The sequence below is a fragment of the Euleptes europaea genome, chromosome 8 (assembly GCF_029931775.1).
Source record: "Euleptes europaea isolate rEulEur1 chromosome 8, rEulEur1.hap1, whole genome shotgun sequence".
Taxonomy (NCBI): domain Eukaryota; kingdom Metazoa; phylum Chordata; class Lepidosauria; order Squamata; family Sphaerodactylidae; genus Euleptes; species Euleptes europaea.
Window position 1 is genome coordinate 70,036,072 of NC_079319.1, and position 27,091 is coordinate 70,063,162.

General features: G+C 42.6%; 2 protein-coding genes across 2 annotated transcripts; one reads left to right on the plus strand and one right to left on the minus strand.

The window, feature by feature from the left end:
• Nucleotides 1–7,459: 7,459 nt before the first annotated feature.
• Nucleotides 7,460–13,704, minus strand: ACOT13 (acyl-CoA thioesterase 13). The gene is made up of 3 exons (XM_056854725.1): nucleotides 13,617–13,704; nucleotides 8,994–9,178; nucleotides 7,460–7,619 (listed from the first exon to the last, which is right to left on the minus strand). Exons 1-3 carry the CDS (start codon nucleotides 13,698–13,700, stop codon nucleotides 7,460–7,462), a joined length of 429 nt encoding a protein of 142 aa, XP_056710703.1. The 5' UTR covers nucleotides 13,701–13,704.
• A 426-nt stretch (nucleotides 13,705–14,130) lies between these two features.
• Nucleotides 14,131–26,143, plus strand: TDP2 (tyrosyl-DNA phosphodiesterase 2). The gene is made up of 7 exons (XM_056854524.1): nucleotides 14,131–14,343; nucleotides 14,429–14,514; nucleotides 15,567–15,740; nucleotides 17,083–17,174; nucleotides 17,685–17,803; nucleotides 24,410–24,580; nucleotides 25,788–26,143. Exons 1-7 carry the CDS (start codon nucleotides 14,131–14,133, stop codon nucleotides 26,067–26,069), a joined length of 1,137 nt encoding a protein of 378 aa, XP_056710502.1. The 3' UTR covers nucleotides 26,070–26,143.
• The last annotated feature ends 948 nt before the right edge of the window (nucleotides 26,144–27,091 follow it).

Here is a 27,091-nt window from a genome sequence, read left to right on the forward strand (position 1 = left end):
ATCAGGTAATTAAATGATGTAGGAGAGGAACTACACCTCCCATACAGCTGTGCAAAGATGCTCATATGCAAAATAATTTCCTTAACAGATTGAAACAAACACTAAATGGTAAAGCTTTTTAAAACAACCCCCCCCCCAAAAAAACCTGGGTTTAACAGTATGTTTTTTAACTACCGTAGTTGACAGATTTGCTTACTATTTATACAATTGGTGGCTGAGCAGCAGGTACTGAGACAGGTCTGTGGGTGAGAAGGAAACAGGCTCCTGCCCATCTGCTTGAGTGGAGAAATTTATTCATCACCCCAGACTATACCCAAAGGTTTCCAAATTGTAAAGCAACAACCCCCATACCTTTTTATGGAATACGACAAGAAAAGGGTAAAGAAATAGAAAATAAAAACCAGGAAGACATTTCTTGAAGCACTGTTTTCCTTTCTAAGCTTCTGTTTGCCATACCCTGACAGTGTATGGGGTTCTGAATACCATGTTTTAAACCAATGTTTCGGTTTAAGATACTGAACAGAGCTTGTAATTCTGAACATCATACCCTCTAGGACATGAACAGACTGCTTAATTATTCCAGAAACATATCCCTTTCTATAGGCTTGGCAATACTAGTTTTCTGAAGGTAACAATGTACTGGTACTTTTAAACCAGAATCGTGCATGCTCTGAACACTTACAAAAAGAAAAACCTTAAGTTCTGTACAAAAAAGGTTCCATGTTAGAACCTATACTTCTTTGACAAATAAATGTGCAGACATGCAAGTTAAAAAGTTACTTTTGAAGACTTCAGATTCTTCCCTTGAGTGTGTGTATTGGGTGGGCTAGAACCTAAGTAACTCATGTGAGTGGAAATCAGTCATTTCTTTGACTTGAACTGCAGCTTTCCTCCCACCCGGCACCCCATACTGTTTCCAAGAGCCCCCAGCACACCCAAAATGGCTCCAGGAGGCTGCAGAAGATAGTGGGAGGAAGGAAAGATCTGCTTCACATGTCAAACTCAGAACGTGAGTGATTATCCATTATAACTTCAAGCCTTGAGAAATATTCTAAACAAACCTGGGAACAATTGAGGACTAAGGGAATTAAGTTCTCTGCATTGCAAACAAGAGAAAATTGGTATAAAATGTTCTACAGATGGTACCTATCCTCAAAAGATCTTCAAAAGATGTTTAAGACGAACCAAGCTAATTGTTGGAAGTGTTCAGAATCAGAAGGGACTTTTTATCATCAGTGGGAGTCTTGCAAAAAAAAAAAAAAGTAAACAATATTGGAAAACAATACACAAAGAAATACAGGACGTTACAGCTGAAATATGAACTTAATCCTAAAAACATGGGCATAATACCTTCTCAAGTGAGCTTGAGGCACACAGAACTTTTTCAATATGCAGTTACCGCTGCTAGAATCGTATATGCAGGGCATTGGAAAGCGGACACAATTCCAGACATGACTGAATGGATTAATAAGCCATTTGATTTAGCTTTAATGTCAAAAAGAGAAAAAAAGAGAAATATTCTAAACATTGCGAGCTCAAAATAAGAGATGGGGTTGCAGGGAAAGCTGAAATCTTTAACTACCATTCTGTGTGTCCATTCATATTCTACACAAGAAAAAACAAATTAAAAATCAAACAAACACAATAACACAAGTAAAGAAAAAATAAGGTACGGGGGGCTATTCCATCTGTTATAGAAAGAGTGTAGCCTGGATCAATGAACTGTGCACATAGCCCTATATACTCATGGGAAATATTAGTTGTTAATGTTAATTAATCGCCTGCCACCAGCACATGGCAAACATTACTTGAAACTGAGGGGAGTGGTCTGGGTCTCTGTCATTTCAAAAAAAATCTTTTTTTTTAATCCATTGGCTGTTCCCTTTGGAAGGCCTAACACCTAAATTTGCTTTTTGGATCATGGGCTGTGTATTTGGCTGATAAAGGTCTTTTATGCATGGGAGTTTTACCTGAGGTTCGCTACTCACTGGACCCACACTTTCCTGTTGGGAATATATGCACCAGCAGTCTCCAAGCTCAAATCAGGAAGTATTTGAATCTCCTCCCCTCAAAATGCTGCTTTGTAATTGGCTGTAGTGAGAAAAAAGTCCCCCCACAAACCCAACTAATGCATAAAAAAATATTTTAAGAACAAAAACAAACAGCGGAGCTATTTGAAAGGAAGTGGGGGGAGAGAAACCCAAGCCTTGTTTTTAAAAGCCTTCTGCTCAGAAACAACTCCCAGGAAGCATTTGAATCCCCGCCTCTTTACATGCTGCTTTGTAATTGGCTGTGAGCGAAACCAAGCTTCTGTGTCTCATGCTTTGCCTTATGCATGGGGATTTCAAGCAGCTGAGCTCAGGGGAGAGGGAAGAATCGGTTTAATAGAGGGATGGGAAGGCCCCGGGAATTGAGGGCTGGCAGCGAGGTCATCTCTAATGGAGGGAAAACTCATACATAAAGGAACAACCGAGACAGACCGGGGGTGAATGTGAGTGAAAATACCCATGCATAAATGGCCATAAAGTGCTAAAAGGCATCCTGAAGGCAAAACATGTTTTGAAAGAAGAGTGTGCTTCTTAGAGTATACAGAGTAAATTCCCTTGCCCTCTCTGTAACAACACACATGAATTCAGGGTGCCAGCTTTCGCCTTCAGAGCCCTGAGCCCTAACACCGCTCTCTCAGAAATGAACTGACTCCACTTGATAAAATCCTGTGTAAGAGGAATGCATTACCGTTCAAAAGCAAAGATTGGTTTCCCCATGAACAAACGGTAATGATCAGAACAACAGCTACATCCTAGGAAGCAGCGGTGATAACTTCTAATTCATATTAAAATGTATTTCACCCTCATAACAACCCTTGTGAAAGCAGCAGGTCTGAGCAATAATACACCATTTGTTGCAGCCTCAACCGTTTTTGCTGGCAATTTGCATGCTTCCCTGTTTAGCTTCCTTCTTTCTTACCCTGTCTGAAGATATTTGAAAATGACAATGATTGGAAACAGCCATTCTCGAGGTGCTTGGTAATTGACTCATCGTATGAATTGAAACACAAGTCTGCGCATTTGAGAAGCCTCAAATGGGAGAGAGAAAACTTCTGCAGGAAGTTACTTCCACCCCGGCAGCTCTATTATATGAAATCTGAAGCGTGCTTTGGTAGCTGTGCTAGATTGTTCCAAAGCAAGACTGAATGATGTGCTACTAAAATAATTTCACCTCTTCCAGTCTTCCCCCATCCCCCATGCACTACATATCCCTTACGAAGCTTTAGCAATGCCAACCATATTGTTGAAAATTCCTATATGAACAAGGTTTATTATTATTTTTAAATTTTTAAAAAAGCTATAGCAACACCCTTCATTTCTCAGACAACAAAGTGCAGACAGATAGATACATGTAATCAGTAAAGTAGGAATACTTGCAATAGATTGCTAAGACTTGAGGCAAGTCTTTGTTATATACTATTAAATTGACAGCCAGTAGTTTCCTCCCTGAAGGGATATTGGATAGTATAGTTCCTTAAGGGCAGATCTCTAGGGGATTTTACCATTGATGAGGCTCATATGTTGCCAAACAATCTGACAGAATAAATTACTATGACTTGCTCTTGGCCTTTGAGAACTGCCTGATAGAGATCAGTACGAAGATAATATGGTCACTTACTTACGTCTGCACATCAAGCTATTAAAGACGCAGCTACAATGCCTGGTAGAAGAGTTGGCAGTTGGGGGGTGGGGAGACAGAGAATTGAGTTTGTGTCCCTCAGCCTGCATTTGATTCTTCTTCTTTTTTGCTATCAAGTCGCAGCTGACCCTGTAGGATTTACAAGGCAAGAGATGTTCGGAGGTGGTTTGCCATTGCCGAGGGAGTGGGAGGAACATGTTTACTAGCTGTTTTAGGTTTTTATGGAGGACCAGCCTCTCCTTGCTTGTTCCAGCAGCAGGGCCCAAAAGGCTCTTGGCCTGTGCATTTGGATGAGTTAGCCAACTGGTCCAGGACCAGCTCAAGATGTAACTCTGCTTTATAGGTTTATTTATATATGGTTATTTTTTTTGTTATTGTAAGCTGCTTTGAGTTTCTACAGGGGGAAAAGCAGGGTGTAGATACTTAAATACATTTATTATGAAAGGTAAAATTATCACCCTGCTTTTCTCAGTTCCTTCTTGACCATATACAGCTCTTGCAGATGAGCTTCCCTCTTCACTCAGCTTGCTTAACTCTCTTTGCCCTTTACTGAGATCAGAAATTGTGACCCCGCCCCCCCCCCATCCCAACAACACTAACAGCCGGATGTCTGCATGGGATGACATGCTATTTTTTTTAAATGAGTTTGGACTTCTAATGCTAACAAATCCTGAGACTGCTACTTTTTTATGAGTTTCAGTATATTTTGTGTAGAAGGCTGAAATGCTGTAATTCTAAAACTACTCACTAAACCTAGACTTAAAGGCTTCATTTCAGAGGTGATGCAAAGGCAGAGTCCAATCTGACCGCAGTCACTTAAGCTGGCAAATTCAATCTTTGACACTGCAAAACTAAAAGTACCAACTTTTCTTCCTGCCAGGAGGACTCCTTGGATTATAAAAGCTCTGTAATATAAACATTCAATAAGCCAAGCTTTTCTCAACACTGTGCATCTACATGCCTGGCGATGTTTCTCATGCTTGAATTTCTGCTCATCACAGGTGTGTTAAAAAGAACAAGAACCTAGCCCTTTCCTCCCAAGATGACAATCTGGATCAAGATCCATGGATTAAGTTCTAGTGACCATTGTAGTATAATATTACTATTACCATCAAGGGGTAGAGCACAGTATCCATACTGGAAAAATTTCCCCAATGCGTTCATAGAACCATAGAGTTGGAAGGGATCACCAGGGTCATCTAGTCCAGCCCCCTGCACAATGCAGGACACTCACAACTACCTCCCACGCACACACCCAGTGACCGGAAGATGGCCACGATGCCTTCCCTCTCATCATCTGCGTAAGGTCACAGATCAGCACTGCTGACAAATGGCCATCTAACCTCTTCTTAAAAACCTCTAGAGAAGGAGCTTACCACCTCCCGAGGAAGCCTGTTCCACTGAGGAACTGCTGTTAGAAAATTCCTCCTAATGTCTAGACGGAAACTCTTTTAATTTCAACCTGTTGTTTCTGGTCCAACCTTCTGGGGCAACAGAAAACACCCTCGGCACCCTCCTCTATGTGACAGCCCTTCAAGTACTTGAAGATGGTTATCATATCCCCTCTCAGTCTTGTCTTCAGGCTAAACATACCCAGCTCCTTTGACCTTTCCTCATATGATTTGGTCTCCAGACCCCTCACCATCTTTGTTGCCCTCCTCTGGACACTTTCAAGCTTGTCTACATCTTTCTTTACTTCATTTATAGCTTGCCTTTCTCCCCAATGAGGACAGAACATGGCTTACACTGTTGTAATCTCTTCCATTTTATTCTTACAACAACCCTGTGAGGTAGGTTAGGCTGAGAGTGTGTGATGGGCCAAAGACGCCCTGCAGACTTCCATGGTAGAGAGGGGATTTAACAGTAACAATTCCGTAGAACTAATATTATCCACAACCCCTTTCAACAGTAAGACCAAAAACTAACACAAGTTTAGTGGCATCAGAGCATCCTTGCCCTCAATTCTAAAGGTCAGCAATGGCACATTCAAGTTGGCCTCTCCCTTGCAATTGAGTTCCACAACCCAAGGGCCACAATTAATACGACCATACTCCATGCCTCAACAAAGCTCACTTCCTGTTTTGACCGCATCTAGAGTTGTGACTACAGATCTCATTGGGCACAGAGGTCCAAAAGGTATTTTAGCCATACTTCATAAAAGAACAGTAGGAATACATGGCTTGATAGACTTCCATAAGATGAGTGAGCCACAAAGCAACCACATGAACATTTTCTATATGCCAGGCCTTAAAAAAAAGAATTTAAGCAGACTTACAGGGGAAATGAATAAACAGATGGACCCAATTTTCACCTTAATTAAAAGGATAAAAGTACATTTAAAAAGTAAATTATACACAATAATAAGCTTTTATAAAAGCTCATTTTATTGAAAAACAGCTTGTTTTCTTTCCACACTGAACTTCCTGCAGCAAAACAGTCATGCTTTAGGTTCAATATTTGTGACGCACTTCTCCTTCTGCAGGACTTCTGGCAACAATGATGTAAATCTGGGCGGGCTGGAAGTGACATCGGAGCACCGATGAGGAAGCTGAAGTGATGTAGGAAGCTCTTCAGAGAGCAAGGCAGATAGCGAATGCAACTTGCAGGTAATTGGTGGGAGTCTTCTGGTGAGGATTTGGAGCCAGGATGCTTGGTCTCTGAGCCCTGACGTCTTTGACTAAGCCCTTGCCCTGTGGGTATACAGGAATGGACAGGCCAAGAGTGCCCTATGCAGGGCCGGAGGTCTATCTACTGAGACATTCACAAAAACATCTTCACAATTTTGAGGCAGAGGATAACACCCTCATGACCAACATGGCTACTCTGTAATACAATACTATTCAGTACGTTTCAAATTAGAGGAGGGAGTTTCAGGTATCTTCTAAATGGTTTCAGAGTACAAAAATCTGTGAAAAAGTATATGCACAAGTTGTCTCCAGGAGCAATTACAAGAACAATGGTTTGAAGGCAGCAGCAGCAGCCTGTCCTATAAATAGTCCACCCATTTCAGCAGCTGAGGATTGTCTCCAGGGCAGGCAGGAACGCTTTCATCACTTTGTTGTCGACTCTTCTTCTGAGCTGAACAGCTTTAACATTCAAATTCATGTCAACTGTAAGAGACTTTTTTTTAATTGTGAGAACAGTTTTATTTATTTATTTTTTAAAGTTTTTTTAATTTCCCAAAGATATTAAAAAGCATACAAACATATAAACATCAAACTCTTACATTATAATGGAACTTACTCTATTCTATTATACCTTCTTTGAATGTTGTATTTGCATATTTGATGGCGTGTTTCTTACTTAAATTTTAACATTCTGTTTTTTTCAGTTAACTATTTACTTTCCATTTTTCATAAAAACCAGAGGTTAACTTAGTCATAGTTGCATATTCTGCTACCTTAATTGTCCATTCAGTTACATCTGGGTAGTCTTCTGTTTCTGCTTTCTTGCATACTCCACTCTTGCCGCTGTCACCATATATTTAAATAATTATATATTTTGGCATATTGTCTGGCAAAATATTTAACAACGTACTTTTTGGACCTAATGTACAAATTACAGTTTTATTTATTACACTGATCTTCACCCTCCCAAAGGTAAACAGTGGTTTACAATAAAATATATACAAAATAATAAAATGGAATCGTAAAACTGAACTGGGGCCAGATATAAAGCAGGATTTAATCACCAGCACATCATATCCCATAGTTTTTTCTCCTCTATTTTGGGTGTTCGTTACATTTATTCCATACCTTTTCTCAAAGTCCTTCTATTTGGATCCCAGGAATTTTGTATGCCTTCCTTGGGCTATCAACTTTCCAGTTGACTTGCTTGTTAAATCCACGTTGGCAAATGCTAAGCTTCTTCCTTGCTTCAGAACCTCAGCGGTGATCAGGATTTCATCTCCGATCTTAGCTGCTGACATATAGCTTGAATGTGTGGGGTGGGGAAGGAGAGTAAAAAACAGATGTTTATGTTAAAGTCACAAATAATAGCCAGTGTGGTACATATCATAGAGGCTTGGACTCAGACCAGTGTTCAGATCCCCATTCAGCCTTGTAGCCCCCTGAGTAATTCTTGGGTCCGCCACTCTTTAAAATCCCATAGGACTTTAAAAAATAAAATAAGGGTTTGCAGCTATGTAGTCCTGTGGCGCAGAGTGGTAAGCTGCAGGTCAAAGCTCTGCTCACAACCTGAGTTCGATCCCAATGGAAGTTGGTTTCAGGTAGCTGGCTCAAGGCTGATTCAGCCTTCCATCCTTCCGAGGTCGGTGAAATGAGTACCCAGCTTGCTGGGGGTAAAGTGTAGATGACTGAGGAAAGCACTGGCAAACCACCCCATAAACAAAGTCTGCCTAGTAAACGTCGGGATGTGACATCACCCCACGGGTCAGGAATGACCCGATGCTTGCACAGGGGGACTACCTTTACCTTTTTTTCCTTTTAAACAGCTACTTGATTCGGTGAATGATTTGCTTTGTTTCTCCAGCAGGTGGAGTGAAGGGTTTGGGAAACAATATTCCAGTCATGGATTCTACAGGGCAGTCTTGAGCAAATCACATTTGGCTTCCGCTCGTGACTTGCAGACAGAGAATAATAATGACCAATTTCCTACATTGCTAAGATAAATTATTTTATTTTTTTAAAATTAAATGCTTTAAGCTAAAATGTAACCAAAAATGATTAGCAGTGCCATTCTATGCCAGTTATTTCTATAACTGAAACAACTCTGCATAGAATTGCACCATAAAGCCCAACAAATGGGTTAGAGATTATCAGACAACAGGTATAAAAGTAGATTTTGCATAAGTTTTGAAGCCTTAAGTATCAGGAATGATCTTTTAAAAAACATAGCAGAAGAAGAAGAGTTGGTTTTTATATGCTGACTTTCTCTACCACTTAAGGAAGAATCAAACTGGCTTACAATCACCTTCCCTTCCCCACTACAGACACCCAGGTAGGTGGGGCTGAGAGAGTTCTAAGAGAGCTGTGACTAGCCCAAGGTCACCCAGCTGGCTTCATGTAGAGGAGTGGGGAAATCAACCTGGTTCACCAGATTAGCGTCCACTGCTCATGTGGAGGAGTGGAGAATCAAACCCGGTTCTGTAGATTAAAGTCAACAGCTCCAAACCACTGCTCTTAACCACTACACCACGCTGGCTCACTAGCAACATCTTAGAACTATGACTTAAAAACAAATATTTCTTTTTTATATGTGGCACACTCCAGAAATGAAACTGTAAAATCAAAGCTATGTTAAATTAAAGCCAGCATTGAAGTCAATCTTGCCTCTCAGGTACACACCTAATGTTCATCTCCACACTGACTCCAGGTGCTTGTCTTTCAGTGTGCACCAAAGCAGCTGTTGACACGACATCCACAAGAGTTGCTGTCAACCCTCCATGCAGAGTTCCTCCTCGGTTGGTGTGCTCTTCTTCAATTTTCATTTCACACACAACTTTCCCAGGGCTGGCAGAAAGAACAGTCATCTGGCAGCAAGGACAGAAGAGAACAGAAATTACTTTCTGTGAAGCCTCAGTTGGTTTTCTGTATACCATCTAACCAAAATTACAAAGTTCACTTATTAATTCAAAATATTTATTTGCCTCGTTGCTGTCTGGTAACAGAACTCCAAGGAAGCAAAGTTTTGTTTAAAAATATTACAAACTTAACAACATATAACAGTAGTAGAACTTGAAAATCCAAAAAGGCATAACATTTATTGTTGGTATGCTTTAGAGCAGATGTGAGCTCATAGGTACTCACTGAAAATATGTCATTAGCTGGGTGAGCAGAGTTCCCATGCATGTTTCAAATGCAAGCAATTAACGTCAATTTGCATTACTTTTCAGCAAAGAAAGCAAATACCAAACTACAGCAAACTGATAAAAAGATTGCACTTCTACAACAAAGCCGGAAGTCCTACTTAGAGTGAGGAGAAAGGACAGGTGATCAATGGAAAGGAGAAAAATTAACATCTTCACAAATTCTTTGGAACAGGGAGGGAGGGAGTTTTAAAAGTGTTTGGAAGTGGTGGGGGGTCCTTTGCATCTCAGATTTTCTAAGATAATGTACTCTGAACACAATGCCAATATGGCATTGGACTATAATGGAACAGCTTCTCAAAAGGTGAGGGCTTGTAACACTTCAGTATAGCACTGACTGATTTGATGCTTACACAGCACCCATCACAAAAATTGAGCAAGTTTTCACTAAGACCAGCGGTAATCCTAAAATTTAGGAACAAATCAGCAGGATGTTCTTCCTAGTCAACATATTTATTCATATCTATTTCTATAAAAATGACATCTCACTGTCCGGCTACGTTCAAAGCAACTCACAGTAAAAGTAAAACAAATCAGCGCTTCATGGCCTAGGATCCTCATATGCCACATCTCCCAGTACACTCCTCTGCACCAGTTACATTCTGCAAACAGCCTTTTCCTTAAGAGCCAGCGTGGTGTAGTGGTTAAGAGGAGTGGTTTGGAGCGGCGGACACTAATCTGGTGAACCGGGTTAGTTTCCCCACTCCTCCACATGAAGCCAGCTGGGTGACCTTGGGCTGGTCACAGCTCTCTTAGAGCTCTGTAAGCCTTACCTACCTCACAGGGTGTCTGTTGTGGGGAGGGGGATGGAAGGTGATTGTAAGCCAGTTTGATTCTCCCTTAAGTGGTAGAGAAAGTCAGCATATAAAAACCAACTGTTCTTCTTCAGGTGGCCTCCCTTAGGACTCTCCATATAGCCACAGCAGGCTCACAGGCTTTTTCATGGTGGGCCGTTCTTTGGAATGGCCTGCCCAGAGTGGATGAGGGGTGTTCTCTCTTGCTTCATTTCGAAAGAATGTAAGGCAGTCTTGTCCCAAAGAGCATTGGATGGAGAATGAATTATTTAACAGACTGAACTGTGAGCTTGTTAATCACATGTTTTAAGTCTTGAGTGCTTCTAAATGTATCATTTGTGTATTTTAATCTGTTTTGATTTTCTTATTGTGTGTGTGCTGTTAAGTCACAGCTGAGTTATGTTAACTCTGTATAGTTTTTAAGGGAAGAGTTGCTCAGAGGTGATTTGCCATTGCCTGCCTCCATGTGGGCTGAGAGAGTTCTGAGAGAACTGTGAACAGGCTTCCTCGGGAGGTGGTGAACGCATAAGAACATAAGAAAGGCCCTGCTGGATCAGACCAAGGCCCATCAAGTCCAGCAGTCTGTTCACACAGTGGCCAACCAGGTGCCTCTAGGAAGCCACAAACGAGTGCAGCAGCACCATCCTGCCTGTGTTCCACCGCACCCAAAATAATAGGCATGCTCCTCTGATACTAGAGAGAATAGGTATGCAGCATGACTAGTATCCATTCTAACTAACAGCCATGAATACCCCTCTCCTCCATGAATATGTCCACTTCCCTCTTAAAGCCCTCCAAGCTGGCAGCCATCACCACATCCTGGGGCAGGGAGTTCCACAATTTAACTATGTGTTGTGTGAAAAAATACTTCCTTTTATCTGTTTTGAATCTCTCACCCTCCAATTTAGCAGATGACCCCGTGTTCTAGTATTATGGGAGAGGGAGAAAAACTTCTCCCTGTCCACTCTCTCCAAACCATGCATAACTTTATAGACCTCTATCATGTCTCCCCTCAGCTGCCTTCTTTCCAAGCTAAACAGCCCTAAGCGTCTTAACCGCTCCCCATAGGACAGTTGCTCTAGTCCCCTAATCATTTTGGTTGCTCTTTCCTGCACCTTCTCAAGCTCTGTAATATCCTTTTTTAGGTGTGGTGACCAGAACTGTACACAGTATTCCAAGTGTGGTCTCACCACAGATTTGTACAAGGGCAGTATGATATCAGCAGTTTTATTCTCCATTCCTCGTCTAATTATGGCCAGCATGGAATTTGCCTTTTTTACAGCAGCTGCACACTGGGTTGACATCTTCATTGAGCTATCCACTACCACCCCAAGATCCCTTTCTTGGTCTGTCGCTGCCAGCACAGATCCCATCAGTGTATATCTGAAGTTGGGATTTTTTGCCCCAATATGCATCCCTTTACACTTACATTGAATCTTATTTGCCATTTTAATGCCCATTCTTCCAGTATGCAGAGATCCTTCTGGAGCTCTTCACAGTCCGGTTTTGTTTTAACCACCCTAAGTATTTTGGTGTCATCTGCAAACTTGGCTACTTCACTGTTTAACCCCAACTCCAGGTCATTGATGAACAGGTTGAAAAGCACCGGTCCCAACACAGATCCCTGAGGCACCCCACTGCTCACATCCTGCCATTGTGAGAACTGACCATTGATTCCTACTCTCTGCTTCCTATTTTTCAGCCAGCTCTCAATCCATAAGAGGACTTGTCCTCTTATCCCATGACTATGAAGTTTGCTTAGCAGTCTTTGGTGGGGGACTTTGTCAGAAGGTTTTTGGAAATCCAAATACACCATATCCACAGGCTCATTCCTGTCCACATGCTTATTGATGCTTTTAAAAAAAAACTCTTAATAGGTTAGTGAGACAGGACCTACCCTTACAGAAGACATGTTGGGTTTTGCCCAGCAGACCTTGCCCTTCTCTCTTTAATAATGCTTTCCACTAATTTACCCAGAACAGACTTTAAGCTAACTGGCCTGTAATTTCCTAGGTCCCCCCTGGAACCTTTTTTATAAATGGCCATTCTCCAGTCCTCTGGTACAGAGGCTGATCGAAGGGACATATTACATATCTTTGTTAGAAGTTCAGCAATTTCCCATTTGAGTTCTTGAAGAACTCTAGGATGAATACCGTCTGGTCCCTGTGACTTGTTAGTTTGCAGTTTGTCTAGACGTTCTAGGACTTCCTGCCCTGTTGCCACTATTTGCCTCGGTTCCTCATTTTCCCCTTTCCAAAATCTCTGTTCAGAAGGAATCTGCCCTGTACCTTCAACAGTGAAGACAGATGAGAAGAATTCATTTAGTTTTCCAGCAATCGCTTTATCCTCCCTTAGAGTTCCTTTACTCCCATTGTCATCCAACGGTCCAACCGCTTCCCTAGCTGGTTTCCTACTCCTAATATACTTAAATAATTTCTTATTGCTTGTTTTGATGTGTTTAGCAATATGCCCCTCAAAATCTTTTTTGCATCTCTAATTATCTGCTTGCATTTCCTTTGTGCAAGTTTGTGTTTGCTTCTGTTTGCCTCGTTTGGGCAAACCTTCCAGTCTCTGAAGGAAGACTTTTTTCCTCTAATCGCTTCCTTCACCTTACCCGTTAGCCATGGTGGTGACCTCTTGGACTTATTACTACCTTTCCTGACCTGCGGTATACAAGCTAGCTGAGCCTCTAGTAATGTGGACTTGAGTAACTGTCAGCGAGGGCACCCAGTCGGGCCCCGGATAAGCAAACTCCGTGCTCTTAACCCTCCCTCCCGGTCTCGTGGGAAAGTCTGTTCAGTTTGGGAGAAAGGTGGGAAAGCCGGAGGCACCAATACTTCCACTTCAAAACAAGCCTTCCTATTGTAAATCTGCTATCTGTTCTCAAGGTGTCAATCCTGCCCGGAACCCTGGCATCTTTAGAAGCTTGAAAGAACCCTGATGTTTATATTTTGCATTTCAAAGCCATTACGTGTAATCAGTTCTAGTGCGTGTCCCCTATAAAGATGACCTGTATTTTCCCATTCTGTATTCTGACCTTACGTTTGTACAGACATGCTGAACCCGTTTGCTTCCTTAATAAAGCTTTAAACGCTCTGCAACGTCTGGAGTGAAGTTTACTATTACTGAGATGCAACGAGGTACTGAAGCCTGACAGTAACCCCCAAGCCTTTTCAAGAGATGAACGTCCAAGTCACCAATTCGATTCAATTTATTACAGTCGCTGACAAGCAGACGCCCAAGGCCTTCGAGGCCGTCCTTCCGCAGACCTTGGCAGCCCCGGGCCAGGTCACCTGAGCCTTTATTACCTTGTTTAGCACCCGATCAAAGCCCGGCGAGTCCAGAAGGACTTTCATCACCTGGCGGAGGGACTGCACCGTCAGGTGGCTCATCGCGGGGGCTTCGCTCACGCCCGAGGCAGTCGCCCAGAGGCCGCGGCCCTCACGACCGAGCAGCGCCGGAGGACGAGGCGGGAAGAAGAAGAACAGGCCGCCCTCGCGGTCGAGGGCTCACGAGAGGACGCGACGGTCCCACTGCGCACGCGCACAGAGTTCCTTGAAGGACGCGCGGCGACCGCAGCGGGCGCACGTGGCGGCTGCGGGTGATGACGTCGTTTTCAGGCGCAGGGGTGCCGCGCGCCCTCAGGAGAGCTGCGCGCCGCGTGACGGTGCCGCGTGCGCGACTCGTGTTCTGCTGGCCGCCCGGTGGCCGCGCGTTGCTGGGCTTCTGCCGCCTTCCTCCCTTCTCTCTCCCCTCCTCCTCCTCCTCCCAGGCGGGGGCTGGGCGCGCCCCCTGCGACCCGCCCGCGGAGCTGCTGGAGAGATGGAAGTGAGCGGCGTTGCTTCGGGGATGGAGCAGGAGGAAATGCGGGCGGAGCAGCGTCCAGCTGAGGAGGAGGGAGAAGAGCAGAAGCAGCGGGCGGACGCAGATGTGGAAAAGCACCGGCGGCAGCTTTGCACGGAGTTTGCTTCTGTCGCCGGCAGTGACGCCGCCGTGGCTCGGTGCTACCTGGCCGAGAATGACTGGGACGTGCAAGTATGCTCTGGCGACAGTTTTGGGAGATGGCTTCAAGGTTCTCGTGCTTCGACCTGACCCCGCCTTTTCTGCCTTTGCTTTTCAGAGGGCGCTGAATTCTTACTTTGAACCACCCCTTGATGAACAGCGTTTGGACAGGGCGCCCCAGGCTCTCCCCGGAACTGAGACCTTGTGAGTAGTTTGCGTGGCGTCTCTAGCTCTGGAAAAGAACATGGTTAAATAATCAATTATGATGTTAATGTACATACAAGTGCATTACCTGATGCCAGTGTAGGTATGCAGAAATGCAAGGGTTTGTTGATTGGAATGAAGCAATATTACGTTGGTTCCTTTCTTGTTTTTGCCACGGTCTCTGTGTGTTCATGATATGGAAAGATGTGTTGTACAAACCTCAGAGAGGCATGTCGCACTGCCTTCTAAATACCCTTCTATGCCCCAGTCTGGTATTCTTCACTCCAAAGTGCCCTCATCACAGATGTGCCCTCATCCCATGTGCCTCAGCTATCTATCGATTTATCTGGTACTGCTCATACAGCTATAGCCTTGACCAGAAAGTAAAGGAATAAAAAATGCCTTACTTAGTGTTATTCTTTTGCTATTTAATTGTTGCCCTTATGAATTTTGTCACAGAGTAACAATCGTATGTTTCCGATAGCAGCCATGCCACCTGCATCCTCGAACTGCAAGATGCCTCGTTGGAGCTTTCCATATTTATAAATAAAGGATTAATTAAACTGGCCCTCAGGCCATTAAATATAGGATGCTCCATGATCACTCGGTGCTTCGTCACAGATTTGACAGAAGGGAGTCAAAGGAGCCAGCCCATCATCTTAACTGCTATTTTCACAGATAGTGCCCCATACACATAGTCCTCTCTTATTGGTTCATTCTCTTTGGCAGTCAGTGCTGTTTATCAGTGCTGCCTGTTCTCTACTGTGACTTTTGCTCGTGAGAGAACACACAGTGTCTTCATATTGCTGGCACTTTCTGTTTCTTGCCTGGAGTTACTCAAAGAAGCCAGTGACCCAGAGTCTATGGGGAGCAGGGTAACTGCTGTGACTTTCACAAACTGCCCCCCCCCCAATGGTGTCAAATTAGCTGAATATGCAGTGACTTATATTGTCTTGGGCTCCTCCAAAATATTTTTCTGAAGATGATGAACACATGCTACTTTGACTAGCACATTTTGTCTCTCACTATCTTTTCCTGTATATGTTTTCTAGTGTTGACCTGACTGATAGTCCGAATGCCAGTAGTGTAGTGGCTGCTGTGAAAGAGGCAGGGCTTGGCCCGCAAGAGGATGACAGCACACTTTCCTTAATTACTTGGAACATAGATGGCCTGGATTTGAGTAATCAGCAAGAAAGGGCACGAGGAGTCTGCTCCTATTTAGCTCTGTAAGTACCTCCAACCACAATCCTATGAAGATTTACGAGGCTGCTTCTGTTAAAATCACTGGAATGCTTAACAATAAATATACTTCATAATAGACTGTGTGTTTTCCTTAAAGACCAAGCATAGGATATTGACTACCAATTTTTGTGCTAGGTAGTAGTTGAAGGAGGATTTTTCAAGAATAATTATGCACATCTAGAAAGAAATTTTAACCCTAATAAGATTTGAATCTGTTGCTACTTAGCTCACATAAGATCTCTTAATTGGTGTTGCTGTTGTACTCGGTATTTCTTCATGGTGCTTCCTCATGATATGTCATGTATGTTTAGAGCCAGTGTGGTGTAGTGGTTAAGAGCGGCGGACTCTAATCTGGAGAATCTGCTTTGATTCCCCACTCTTCCACTTGAGCAACGGATGCTAATCTGGTGAACTGTGTTGGTTTCCCCACTCCTACAAAAGAAGCCAGCTGGGTGACCTTGGGCTAGTAACAGTTCTCCGAACTCTCTCAGCCCCTGACAGGGTGTCTGTTGTGGGGAGGGGAAGGTGTTTGTAAGCCGGTTTGTTTCTCTCTTTAAGTGGTAGAGAAAGTCAGCATATATAAACCAACTCTTCATCTTCTTTGATTTTGTAATGATTGTCTGTTTTTAAAAAATTAGATTACCCACGTCCCCCTGCCCCACTTTTGTTAGTAGTTACATTTAGTTTAAACAAAGAACAACATTGGTTTGATCAGTTTTAGGCTGTGTTTCTTTGCAGAGAGACCCAAAGCGGCATTAAAAAAAATCCCCCACCCCAAAAGTGGTCCATGTCTGGCCAGCTGCAACCCCCAAGCAGAGCCCCTGCAGAAAGAGGAGAGGGAAAGTCAGCCTACATGTGTCTCAGCTGCTGCTAGTCTCCTGCAGAAAGCCCGCAGCCTCTTCCTCTTTTTCCTTCTTAAATATCGTAGCAGTTTACCAGCAACCTATCAGTAAATTGCTGCAATGTTCTTTAAATGCAGCAACACCAGAACAACAACATGAATAGTAGTGGGGTAAGATCAGCTTGTATTATTGGTAAAATGTGTGTCGGTGTGGTGTCTGCCCACTTGTGTGCCTTCATTCTCCTGTTCAGTGGGTGAGCCGTGTTAGTCTGTCACTAGCAGTAGTAAAGAGCAAGAGACCAGTAGCACCTTAAAGACTTAACAACATTTCTGGCAGGGTAGGAGCTTTTGTGAATGAAAGTATAATCATAAGTGGAATTATTCCCTTTGAAACCTATTGACTTCACTAGACTAAGAAGGCTATAACTCTGCATTATTAGTTCAGTCAGTCCCAGTCATTGGGGCTACCTCTCCTTCTCATCTAGGTATCGTCCAGATGTGGTATTTTTACAAGAAGTTGTTCCAATATATCTGAACTATCTGAAGAAGAGAGCTGTTAGTTACACAATTATTCCAGGTAAAATAAGTTATACTAATTGTTATAAGCTCATGATGGGGGTCCCCTGTCTATGTTGATATAGTTGTAATAATTAAAATCCCACTTTTTCATTTTTCATTACTGTGTGCTGTGGTGGTTGGAGTAGGACCTAGAAGACCCGAGGAAACTCACTGGGGACCTTGGGGTACTCCCTTTCTCTCAGCCATAGCTGTAAATTCCCATCCTGAATATCATTCGAACCCTTTAGAAATAAAGAATTCTGTATTTAATAGCACTGCACTTTGTTGGCCTTACATTAAAAAAAAAAATTCATTACTGAGTTATGAGATCCTTCTTTCTCCCAAGGATGATTTTTGAGAGAACCATAGTAGCTGTGCCATTTTTCTGGGCACTGACTGCTTTGCATGGATGGAAAATAAAGTATATGAATATTTCAAAATACATAAAATGGCTGTCTTCTAGTATGTGTAATTTCTGAATGAAATTGTTGCTGACCTTTCCTTTTTCCATGTATGTGCTTCTCTGCAGGTAACACTGAAGGTTATTTTACGGCTATAATGTTGAAAAAATCAAGAGTAAGAGTTTTACATCATGAAATAATACCTTTTCCAACAACCTCTATGATGAGAAATTTATTATCAGTACATGTGAGTGAGCTGTCCAATTCACAGAAATATGTCGAAATCACAATTTTTTTTACTGTTCTAAAATTAAAGGTATAAATTATGTCTCAAAATTAGAAATAGTGTGCCTTTCTTTGCATGCTAATATGAAAGGGAAAAATTATCTATGGGGTATTGGTGGAGGTAATTATCTTTAACTAGGTCTGCCAATTAGTTAAAAATTTCTGGTTCTTTTAATTAATAGACTTGCATGTTAGAACTCTACTGTAGGATTTGAGGGGATGTTGAAGAAAGTGTGAGACCTTACCGTTGTCAATATATCTAATTCTCAACATGGCCAAATTTGGGGATACTCAAAACGGTCTTGTCCCACTCTCCAATCTTTCTACAGACCTGAGAAAAGCCCCATGTTTGCAGAAAAATCTGAAAAAATACTTTGGGGCATAACCCCCCCCCCAAAAAAAAATAGAAGCAGTGGTTATACCTTTAAGAAAGTAGATTTCAGTGGCCATTGTGGGGATTGCTAGGCAAACACAATATTGCCCAAGCCTTGGTTTCTGTAAGTAAAAGACAAGGTGGTTGGGCAGAGTCCTTTTAAGGGCTGTTTTGGCCTCCCAGTTTGCCCCTGCTCCCCTCTCACCATAGAGGACCACACCAGTTTGCCCCTGCTCCCCTCTCATCCATCAGGACCACACCTGGCAGCAACAACTGGCAATTTGCTATCACGTGATTTGCACAGCTCACCAAGGCTAAGTGGTGATCATGTGTCACCACAAGAAAGCCTGTGTGACGTAGTGGTGATAATATCAGACTAGAATCTGGGAGACCCATGGTCAGATTCCCACTATGACATGCACAGGTGACTTTAAGCCAGTCATTCACTCAGTGGAACTTACCTCACAGGGTTGTTGTGAAGATAAAATGGAGGAGAGAAACCTCTTGTTGTCTGTAAGAGCACAAGCTTTCCTGAATAAGCTCCTTTATAATATGATTTGGTGTGCTGGTTGACTTTTTGGCTTCAAGCTCTAAATCCAATTGCCTTGATAAGCTGTGGTCCGTTTACCAACCCTTTTGTTTTGATTCTCCTTGCGAGGGCCTACCCTGCAAGGAGAGCGCTACTTGATAATTTGTTACCAGCAGGCAGAAGTGGCTCTTATCTCCTGCCTGGGCATGAAGTGGTTAATAAGAGCTGGTGATAGTCTTTTGAATTTTGAATCAAAGTGAGAAACCAGGAGCGGGGGGTGGGGGACCTGGCTTTTTCCTCTACAAGAAGAATGATATAAGCTGCTTTGGGTCCCCGTTGAGAAGAAAGGCAGGGTATAAATGAATTAAACATTAAAGCTAAAGACTGGAGGTTGCTCTGGGAAGGTGGGTGGGAAGGAGAGAAGGAATGAGGGAAAGGGGAGAGGATATGGGAGTTGGCAGTAGAAGGGAAAGAGGAAATAATGTGGGGAGGTGGATACAGGAGAAATTGAGGTCCTATCCCCCCCACAAGTGCTTGCATGTTCTCTGCTTGTTTAATAAGATACCGTATATACTCGGGTATAAGCCGACCCGAGTATAAGCCGACCCCCCAAATTTGAGGCCAGAAAAGGGAATTTCTTATTGACCCGCGTATAAGCTGAGGGTCAATAAGAAATTCCCTTTACCGGCAATGCTGCGCTCTAAAATGGCGGCCGCCATTTTAGAGCGCAGGGCCCCTGCCCCAGGTCGCCCTCCCGCTGGCCTCCGGGCCCTCCCAACCCACCCCGACCCCAGTGCCATCCAAGGGGGGGAGGGGGAAGAGCCCCTGAACCCCCTACTTACCTGAAGAGGCGGCGAATCGGCGGCGGCGGCGCAGCCTTCCTGGGCTGGCAGGAGGCCCCTCCCGGCCGGAGGAAGGCGCCCAGGCACGTGGCCGGCGGCGGCATGGCCGGCGGGGGCCTCCTGCCTGCGCAGGCAGGCCCCTCCCGGCCAGAGAAAGGCAGCCAGGCGCGCGGCCGGCGACGGCGCGGCCGGCGGGGCCCTCCTGCTTGCGCAGGCAGGCCCCTCCCGGCCAGAGAAAGGCGGCCAGGCGCGCGGCCACGGCGGCGCGGCCGGCGGGGGCCTCCGCAAGGCCCCTCCCGGCCAGAGAAAGGCAGCCAGGCGCGCGGCCGGCGGCGGCGCGGCCGGCAGGGGCCTCCTACCTGCGCAGGCAGGCCCCTCCCGGCCAGAGAAAGGCGGCCAGGTGCGCAGCCGGCGGCGGCGCGGCCGGCGGGGGCCTCCTGCCTTCGCAGGCAGGCCCCTCCCGGCCAGAAAAGGCGGCCAGGTGCGCGGCCGCGGCGGCGCGGCCGGCGGGGGCCTCCTACCTGCGCAGGCAGGCCCCTCCCGGCCAGAGAAAGGCGGCCAGGCGTGCAGCCGGCGGCGGCGCGGCCGGCGGGGGCCTCCTGCCTGCGCAGGCAGGCCCCTCCCGGCCAGAGAAAGGCGGCCAGGCGCGCGGCCGCGGCGGTGCGGCCGGCGGGGGCCTCCGCAAGGCCCCTCCCGGCCAGAGGAAGGCAAGCAGGTGCGCGGCCGCGGCGGCGCAGCCGGCGGGGGCCTCCTGCCTGCGCAGGCAGGCCCCTCCCGGCCAGAGAAAGGCGGCCAGGCGCGCGGCCAGCGGCGGCGCGGCCGGCGGGGGCCTCCTGCCTGCACAGGAAGGCCCCTCCCGGCCAGAGGAAGGTGGCTGGGCCCGGCGGCGGCGGTGATGGAGGTAAGTTCCCCCCTCCCTCCTCCCTCCTCCCTCCTTCCTCCTCCCCCCTCTACCGTATTGACCCGCGTATAAGCCGAGTTCGGCTTTTTCAGCCCTTTTTTTGGGCTGAAAAACTCGGCTTATACGCGAGTATATACGGTAGATGGGACAGTAAAGAATCTGGGGGTGAGACATTGGGGAAATCTCTGCCTCCCCCACCAATAGCGTGAGAACTCGAGTTCCAGGCCTAGATGTATGTATTTATTTAGTATATTTTATCTTACTCTCCTTCCAAAGAGCTCAAGGCAGCATACATCATTCTCCCGTTCTGTTTTATTTTCACAACTGTCTTGTAAAGTAGCTCATTACTAATATTTTATTTATTGATAATACTCACAAATCAAAATAGCCTTTTTTAAAAATAGTACTATACCTCTTCTGTCCTGATGCCACAGATTTACAAATTGGCTTCTTCTTTTTTTAATATTTTTATTTTTATAACATAACACATAAAACAAAACAAACAAATACAGTAATAAAAAGAAAATACAAAAGAGTATCAATTATATAATCTGCTTAATACAATCAAAATTGCAAAATTACAAAATTCCAAATATCCTTTTGACCCACCACCCACCATAAAAAGTGAGCGGTCACCAGACTTCCGGAGAAGTGTCTAAACAGTTTAAAGATTACACTATTGACAGTAAGATAAAAAAAGTTAAACTTATTTCTATAACTCATTAACTAAAATAGTAAAATTCCATTTTTGCCAGTTTATCCCAATATGTGACGGCCTTTGCCCATGTTTTTTAAAATTCTTCAATATCTTTTCCGTGTACGAATTCTGTTAATTTGGCCATCCTCATATACATCCATAATTTCTCTCTCCAGTCACTAATTGAAGGTTTATTTACTTGCTTCCAAACTTTGGCTATTATAATTCTTGCAGCAGCAAAACTATATTGACAAATGACCCTATCATTTCTATCCATTTTTTCTTGAGGAATCCCCAATAAACAAAATTCAGGATTTCTTTTTACTCTCGTATTGATCAAATTATTAGTTTCTCTCATTACTTTTTCCCAAAAAAATTTAAATTTTTTTTCATATGCACCATGCATGCATAAAGGTTCCTCTTTCCTTTCCACATTTCCAGCATAAATCCATGTCTCCTTTTTTCATTTTGCTTATCATCACGGGAGTTATATACCATCTATAAAACATTTTATATAAGTTCTCTCTAATTTCCTTGGTTATTGTAAATTTGAATTCTTTCTTCCATAAGTTTTCCCATGTTTCCAAATCAATATTATATCCTAACTCCTTCATCCATTTCACCATTACTGGTATAATTATTTCTTGTTCTAAATTTACTTCAATTAGTAATCTATATATCCTTCCTATCGATCCTTTATTTCCCTTTATTATTATATTTTCTAGTTTGGATTTATTTTTATTAAATCCAACTTGCTTATCTTTGTTAAATATATCTTTTAATTTATAATACATAAACCAGACTTTAATATTAAGTTCTTCTCTACTTCTTAAAACCCAATCTCCTTCCTTACAATCTATAATTTCTCTATATACATCCATATCTAAATTTAAGTGTATCCCTCTCTTCATAAATGCTTCTACTGGATTAATCCATCCTGGAGTTTTATTTTCCAAAAACCTTTTATATTTTTCCCAAATTTGAAATAAACCAAATCTAATAATGTGAATATTAAAATCTTTGTTTATCTTTTCCTTATCATACCACAAATATGCATGCCATCCAAAACGTAAATTAAAACCTTCTATTTCCAATATTTTGGAATTCTCTAACAAAATCCAGGTCTTTAACCAAACAAAACAAGATGCCTCATAATACATTCTCAAATCTGGTAACCCCAAACCTCCTGTTTCTTTTAGTTCAATTAAATTATTCTATTCTATGTCTTTCTTTGCCCCATAAAAAATTTAAAATATATTTTTTCCAAATTTTAAATATTTGAGCTCCTTTTATAATTCGTAAGTTTTGAAGAAAAAAAAAGCATTTTAGGTAATACCATCATTTTAATTACCGAAATTCTACCCCATAATGATAGGGGTATTTTTTCCAAAATTTTTAAATCTATAACAATTTGTTGCCATAACTTAATATAATTGTTTTTAAATAAATTAAGGTTGTTAACCAAATCCTATAATAGGATTAGTTAAAAAACAAATTAAATCATCAGCATAAGCTTTAACCTTAAAATGATTTCTCCCAAATTGACATCCTTTTATATCTGGGATATTTCTAATCTTTCTCAATAAAACTTCTAGCACTAAAATAAACAATAAAGATGAAAGAGGGCAACCTTGTCTAGTGTCTTTTTGGATTTCAAATTGTGATGTCAAATTACCATTGATCAGCAATCTAGCTGATTGATAAGTGTAAATATTTCCAATAGCTGACTTAAAAAATTTTCCCAAGCCCATATACTCTAATATTTTTTTCATAAATTTCCAATTTACATTATCAAACGCTTTTTCTGCATGTAAAAATATCATTGCTATAGGAGTAGTGACAGATTCTGCATATTCTAAAAGATCTATTACTATTCTGACATTTTGACTAATCAATCTACCTGGGAGAAATCCAGCTTGATCCTCATGTATAACCTGATTTAATACTATTTTTAACCTATTTGCTAATATAGCTACAAAAAGTTTATAATCATTATTCAATAGTGAAATTGGTCTATAATTTTTGACATCCAATAAATCCGAGTTTGGTTTTGGTATTAAAACTATATTTGCTTGTTTCCAGGGTTGTGGGATGGATCCGTTCTGCAAGCAGTGATTCATCACCTTTAATAAATGTGGAGATAGTTGTTCTATGAAGGTTTTATAATAAAATGCTGTAAATCCATCTTCGCCTGGAGATTTATTTAATTTACTTTTACCTATAACAGTTTTTAATTCCTACATAGTTATTCTAGAGTCCAATAATTCCTTATGCTCTTGTGATATTCCATCCCAGTCAAATTAATTTAAATAGACATCCATTTCCCTCTCTGAAATAACACTTTGTCTATATAAATTTGAATAATAATCTATGAAAGTTTCCATAATTTATTGTTTGTCTGTTATTATTTTACCCTCCTTCTTAATTTTTAATACTGGTAATTTCTTCTCTTTATGTTTAAGCTGCCAAGCTAATAATTTACCCGGTTTATTGGTATGTTCAAAAAATCTCTGTTAAACATTATTTTTTTCTCTATTTCTAAAGTTATTAAAAATTCATATTGATATTGTAACTGTAACTTTTTAAACCTATCTATCTGTTCTTGTTTGAATGATTTATCTTGTGATTTTCTTAGCTGTCTTTCACCCAGTTTAATTTCTTCTAATATCTTCTTCTTTTGTGCCTCCCTCTCTTTAAACCATCTTGAATTTTGTTGTCTCAAAAGACCTCTAACTACTGCTTTACCGGCATCCCATACTACTTCATCTGAAATTCCTTTATCTTCATTCTCAGAAAAATAATTTTGTATATCTATTTTTATCTTATCTACTTTTTTTTATTTTTTAATAAAAATTCATTTATAGACAATGGTTTATTTCTCTTGTCCCCAATCCTAATTCTAATTGAAACAAATTGGCTTCTGAATTCATGAACGGGTGTGTTAGGTGATTGATCTATGTTAACCCAATTCCAGTTTGCTCTTTCTATCTCTTTATTTTAATATCAATCATGATGGGCTAATCATGCAGGATCCAGAACTGACCTGGTGTGGGCCCAAGGGTTTGAAGTCTAAGGAAATTGGATAGCATAAAAGTTGCGAAAAGAGGAGGCAGAGCTTGATGGAGAGGAGATAATTTACTAGGACCAGAGAGAGAGATGAGGGTGCTCTGGCACCTCTTGGTGCAAGAAAGGTAGCTTTATCCTGTGTGTTTTGTTCCTCTAACAGGCAACCGTTTCCGGCAATGAGCTTTGGTTTATGACTTCCCATCTGGAGAGCACAAAGGATCACGCTGAAGAGCGTTTAAACCAGTTGAAGCTGGTGCTGAAGAAAATTAGTGAGACACCAGCATCCACTACTGTGATATTTGGAGGAGATACAAATCTGAGAGACAAAGAGGTGAACTGCAGCAAGTTACTGTTTTTTTTTTTGATAAAATGTTATTTTGTCTTCTCTTTATTCCTATAAGTGATGAGTTGTGTCTAGCAGATTGCCCTCCCTTGTAGATTCCCCTCCCCTGAACAGATTTAATTAAGAAGTTGAGAGCATGTAAGTAATCATAGAGAGGGAAGTAAACAGTTGGGGAATCTATGCCTCTTCCCCCCCCCCCCCCAATAATATGAGAATGTTGAGATCCAGAGTTAGGGAATATTTATTTAGCATGTTTTTATCCTGCCCTTCCGCCAGGGGCAGCAGGAAAAGAGGAAGACCCAACAAGAGATGGATTGACTCAATAAAGGAAGCCACAGCCTTCAATTTGCAAGATCTGAGCAAGGCTGTCAAAGATAGGACATTTTGGAGGACTTTCATTCATAGGGTCGCCATGAGTCGGAAGCGACTTGACGGCACTTAACACACACACACTTCTGCCAGGGAGCTCAAGGCAGCATCTCCTCTTGTCCATTTTATTCTCACAGCAATCCTGTGAGGTAGGTTAGAAAGAACAAACTGGCCCAGTGAATTTTTTCATGATGAGTAAGGATTTGCACCAGAGTCTGCCCATGAAGCCTCTTACCTTCACACCACTCTTGGCTTCCTCCTGCTCACATGGCTGTGCATGCAGAAGGCAAAATTGCCCAGTAGCACTACAGAGGTTCCCAGCTAGGTGAACAGGAAAGAGCTTATCGAGCCCTGAACATGAGCAGTACAAGATAGTTTTTAAATTCAAGGTGGTTGTTGAATGGTGGGGATTTTATAATTAGCGTATGATTGGAGGGCATGTGCCCCAGCTAGCTTGCTGATGCTAAGTAGATCTGGTCGATGCCAGGAGAAGACGCCGTGTGGGAATCCCTTGAATGCTACCTTGCAGTCTAGCCATAAAAGAAGTGACAAAATGAATACACAGTGCGTGCTACATTAAAAAAAATTCTGTCTACTGTTTACTTTTACAACTACCTTTTCTTCCTTTGTGCAGTTCAAGGTAGTGTACAAAGAAGTCTGGCAGACCACCAAGGGAACACTGATTAGACTCAGACCTGCTATGCTTCACTGAGGTTGCTACATGATGTGCCTTCAGACTGGGACTGATTATTGTTGATTATTACTATTGACAGTGTGTCCAAAAAGCCATTATTGATTCCCACCCCCACACTTCTCTCTCCTTCAGGTTGCTAAACTAGGTGGTCTACCTAGCGACATTCTGGACATCTGGGAGTTTTTGGGCAAGCCAGAACATTGTCACTACACATGGGATACAAGCCAAAATACTAACTTGGATGCCCGTTACAAGTGCAAGATGCGGTTTGATCGCCTGCTTCTTCGAGCCGCTTCTACTGGTGGGCAAATAATTCCCCAGAGTTTGGATTTAATTGGGCTGGAGAAACTAGACTGTGGCAAATTCCCTAGTGACCACTGGGGTCTGTTGTGCAACTTTGATGTGGTACTATAAGAAGAATCCCTTTGAAGGACAATTTTAAGTTGCTTTCTAAAGACACTATTCTAACTCTTCTTTATTTTAACCATAGTTGCTAAACTTTACACTGGTTTTGGGATTTGTTGTTTGTTTCAGGCGTTTATGAATGTACATTTGTTGGAATATTTGCGTAAAAGGGTGAAAAAAGTCACCCCACTGTATATTCTTACTTTCTTCCTGTTTATGTGCATTCAAGTGATTTTTTTAAATTAATGCTTGTGAATGCAGAAATGTAAAAGCCATTTAGAATGTTTTATACAATTCTCAGATAAGAATTAATTGAAGCTGTGTGTCTTGAATAATTGTATAAAGTACTGAATAAATGCCAATTGTAAGAGTCTTTTCAGTGACTTCTTTAGCTGATATGGCAAAACTGCCATCCATTGTTTACACAAGCTGCTAAGTGTAGAACTATTGGGTATATTGCTGAAATGTCAGTGAAAAAAGGGCTGTTGATTCAGGCTAATAACACTTATAATGTCTTTCCTAAGTCCACTGAAGTCAATGCGCTAACTGCTCAGGATTGCACAGTTAAATTGTAACCCTCTGATGGACTTGATCACATAATGAAGCCAAATAAGAGGAAAACGTCCTCCCTCATTACCCCTTCCTTTTTTGCTGGAAGTTTGCAGCTCAGGAAGCAGAAGACAAAGATCATGAGTTCTCTGAAGTCCTGTGGGTAAGACACAATTGCCCGTGGCTAGGTAAGTGTGATGGACATGAGCTGTCCTGCCCCTGAGAGGAAAAACAGCCACTCAGCTGTTTCATCCCTGAGCTTATGGGAGTGTGGCTCCAGCATCCGGTCACCTTTCAGTGGGGGCGGAGGTGGAATGATGGAGGGAAGCACAGGTGGAGGTAGTTCACATCTGCCTCAGGGAGAGCAGTGATAATTTGGGTCCACTGTAGCAAGAGACCAGACAGTTTAAAGTGTAGCTCTGCTTGGTAGTGTGGCAGAGTGGTTTAACTCTACCTCTAGGACAGGATAGACTACCTGGTTG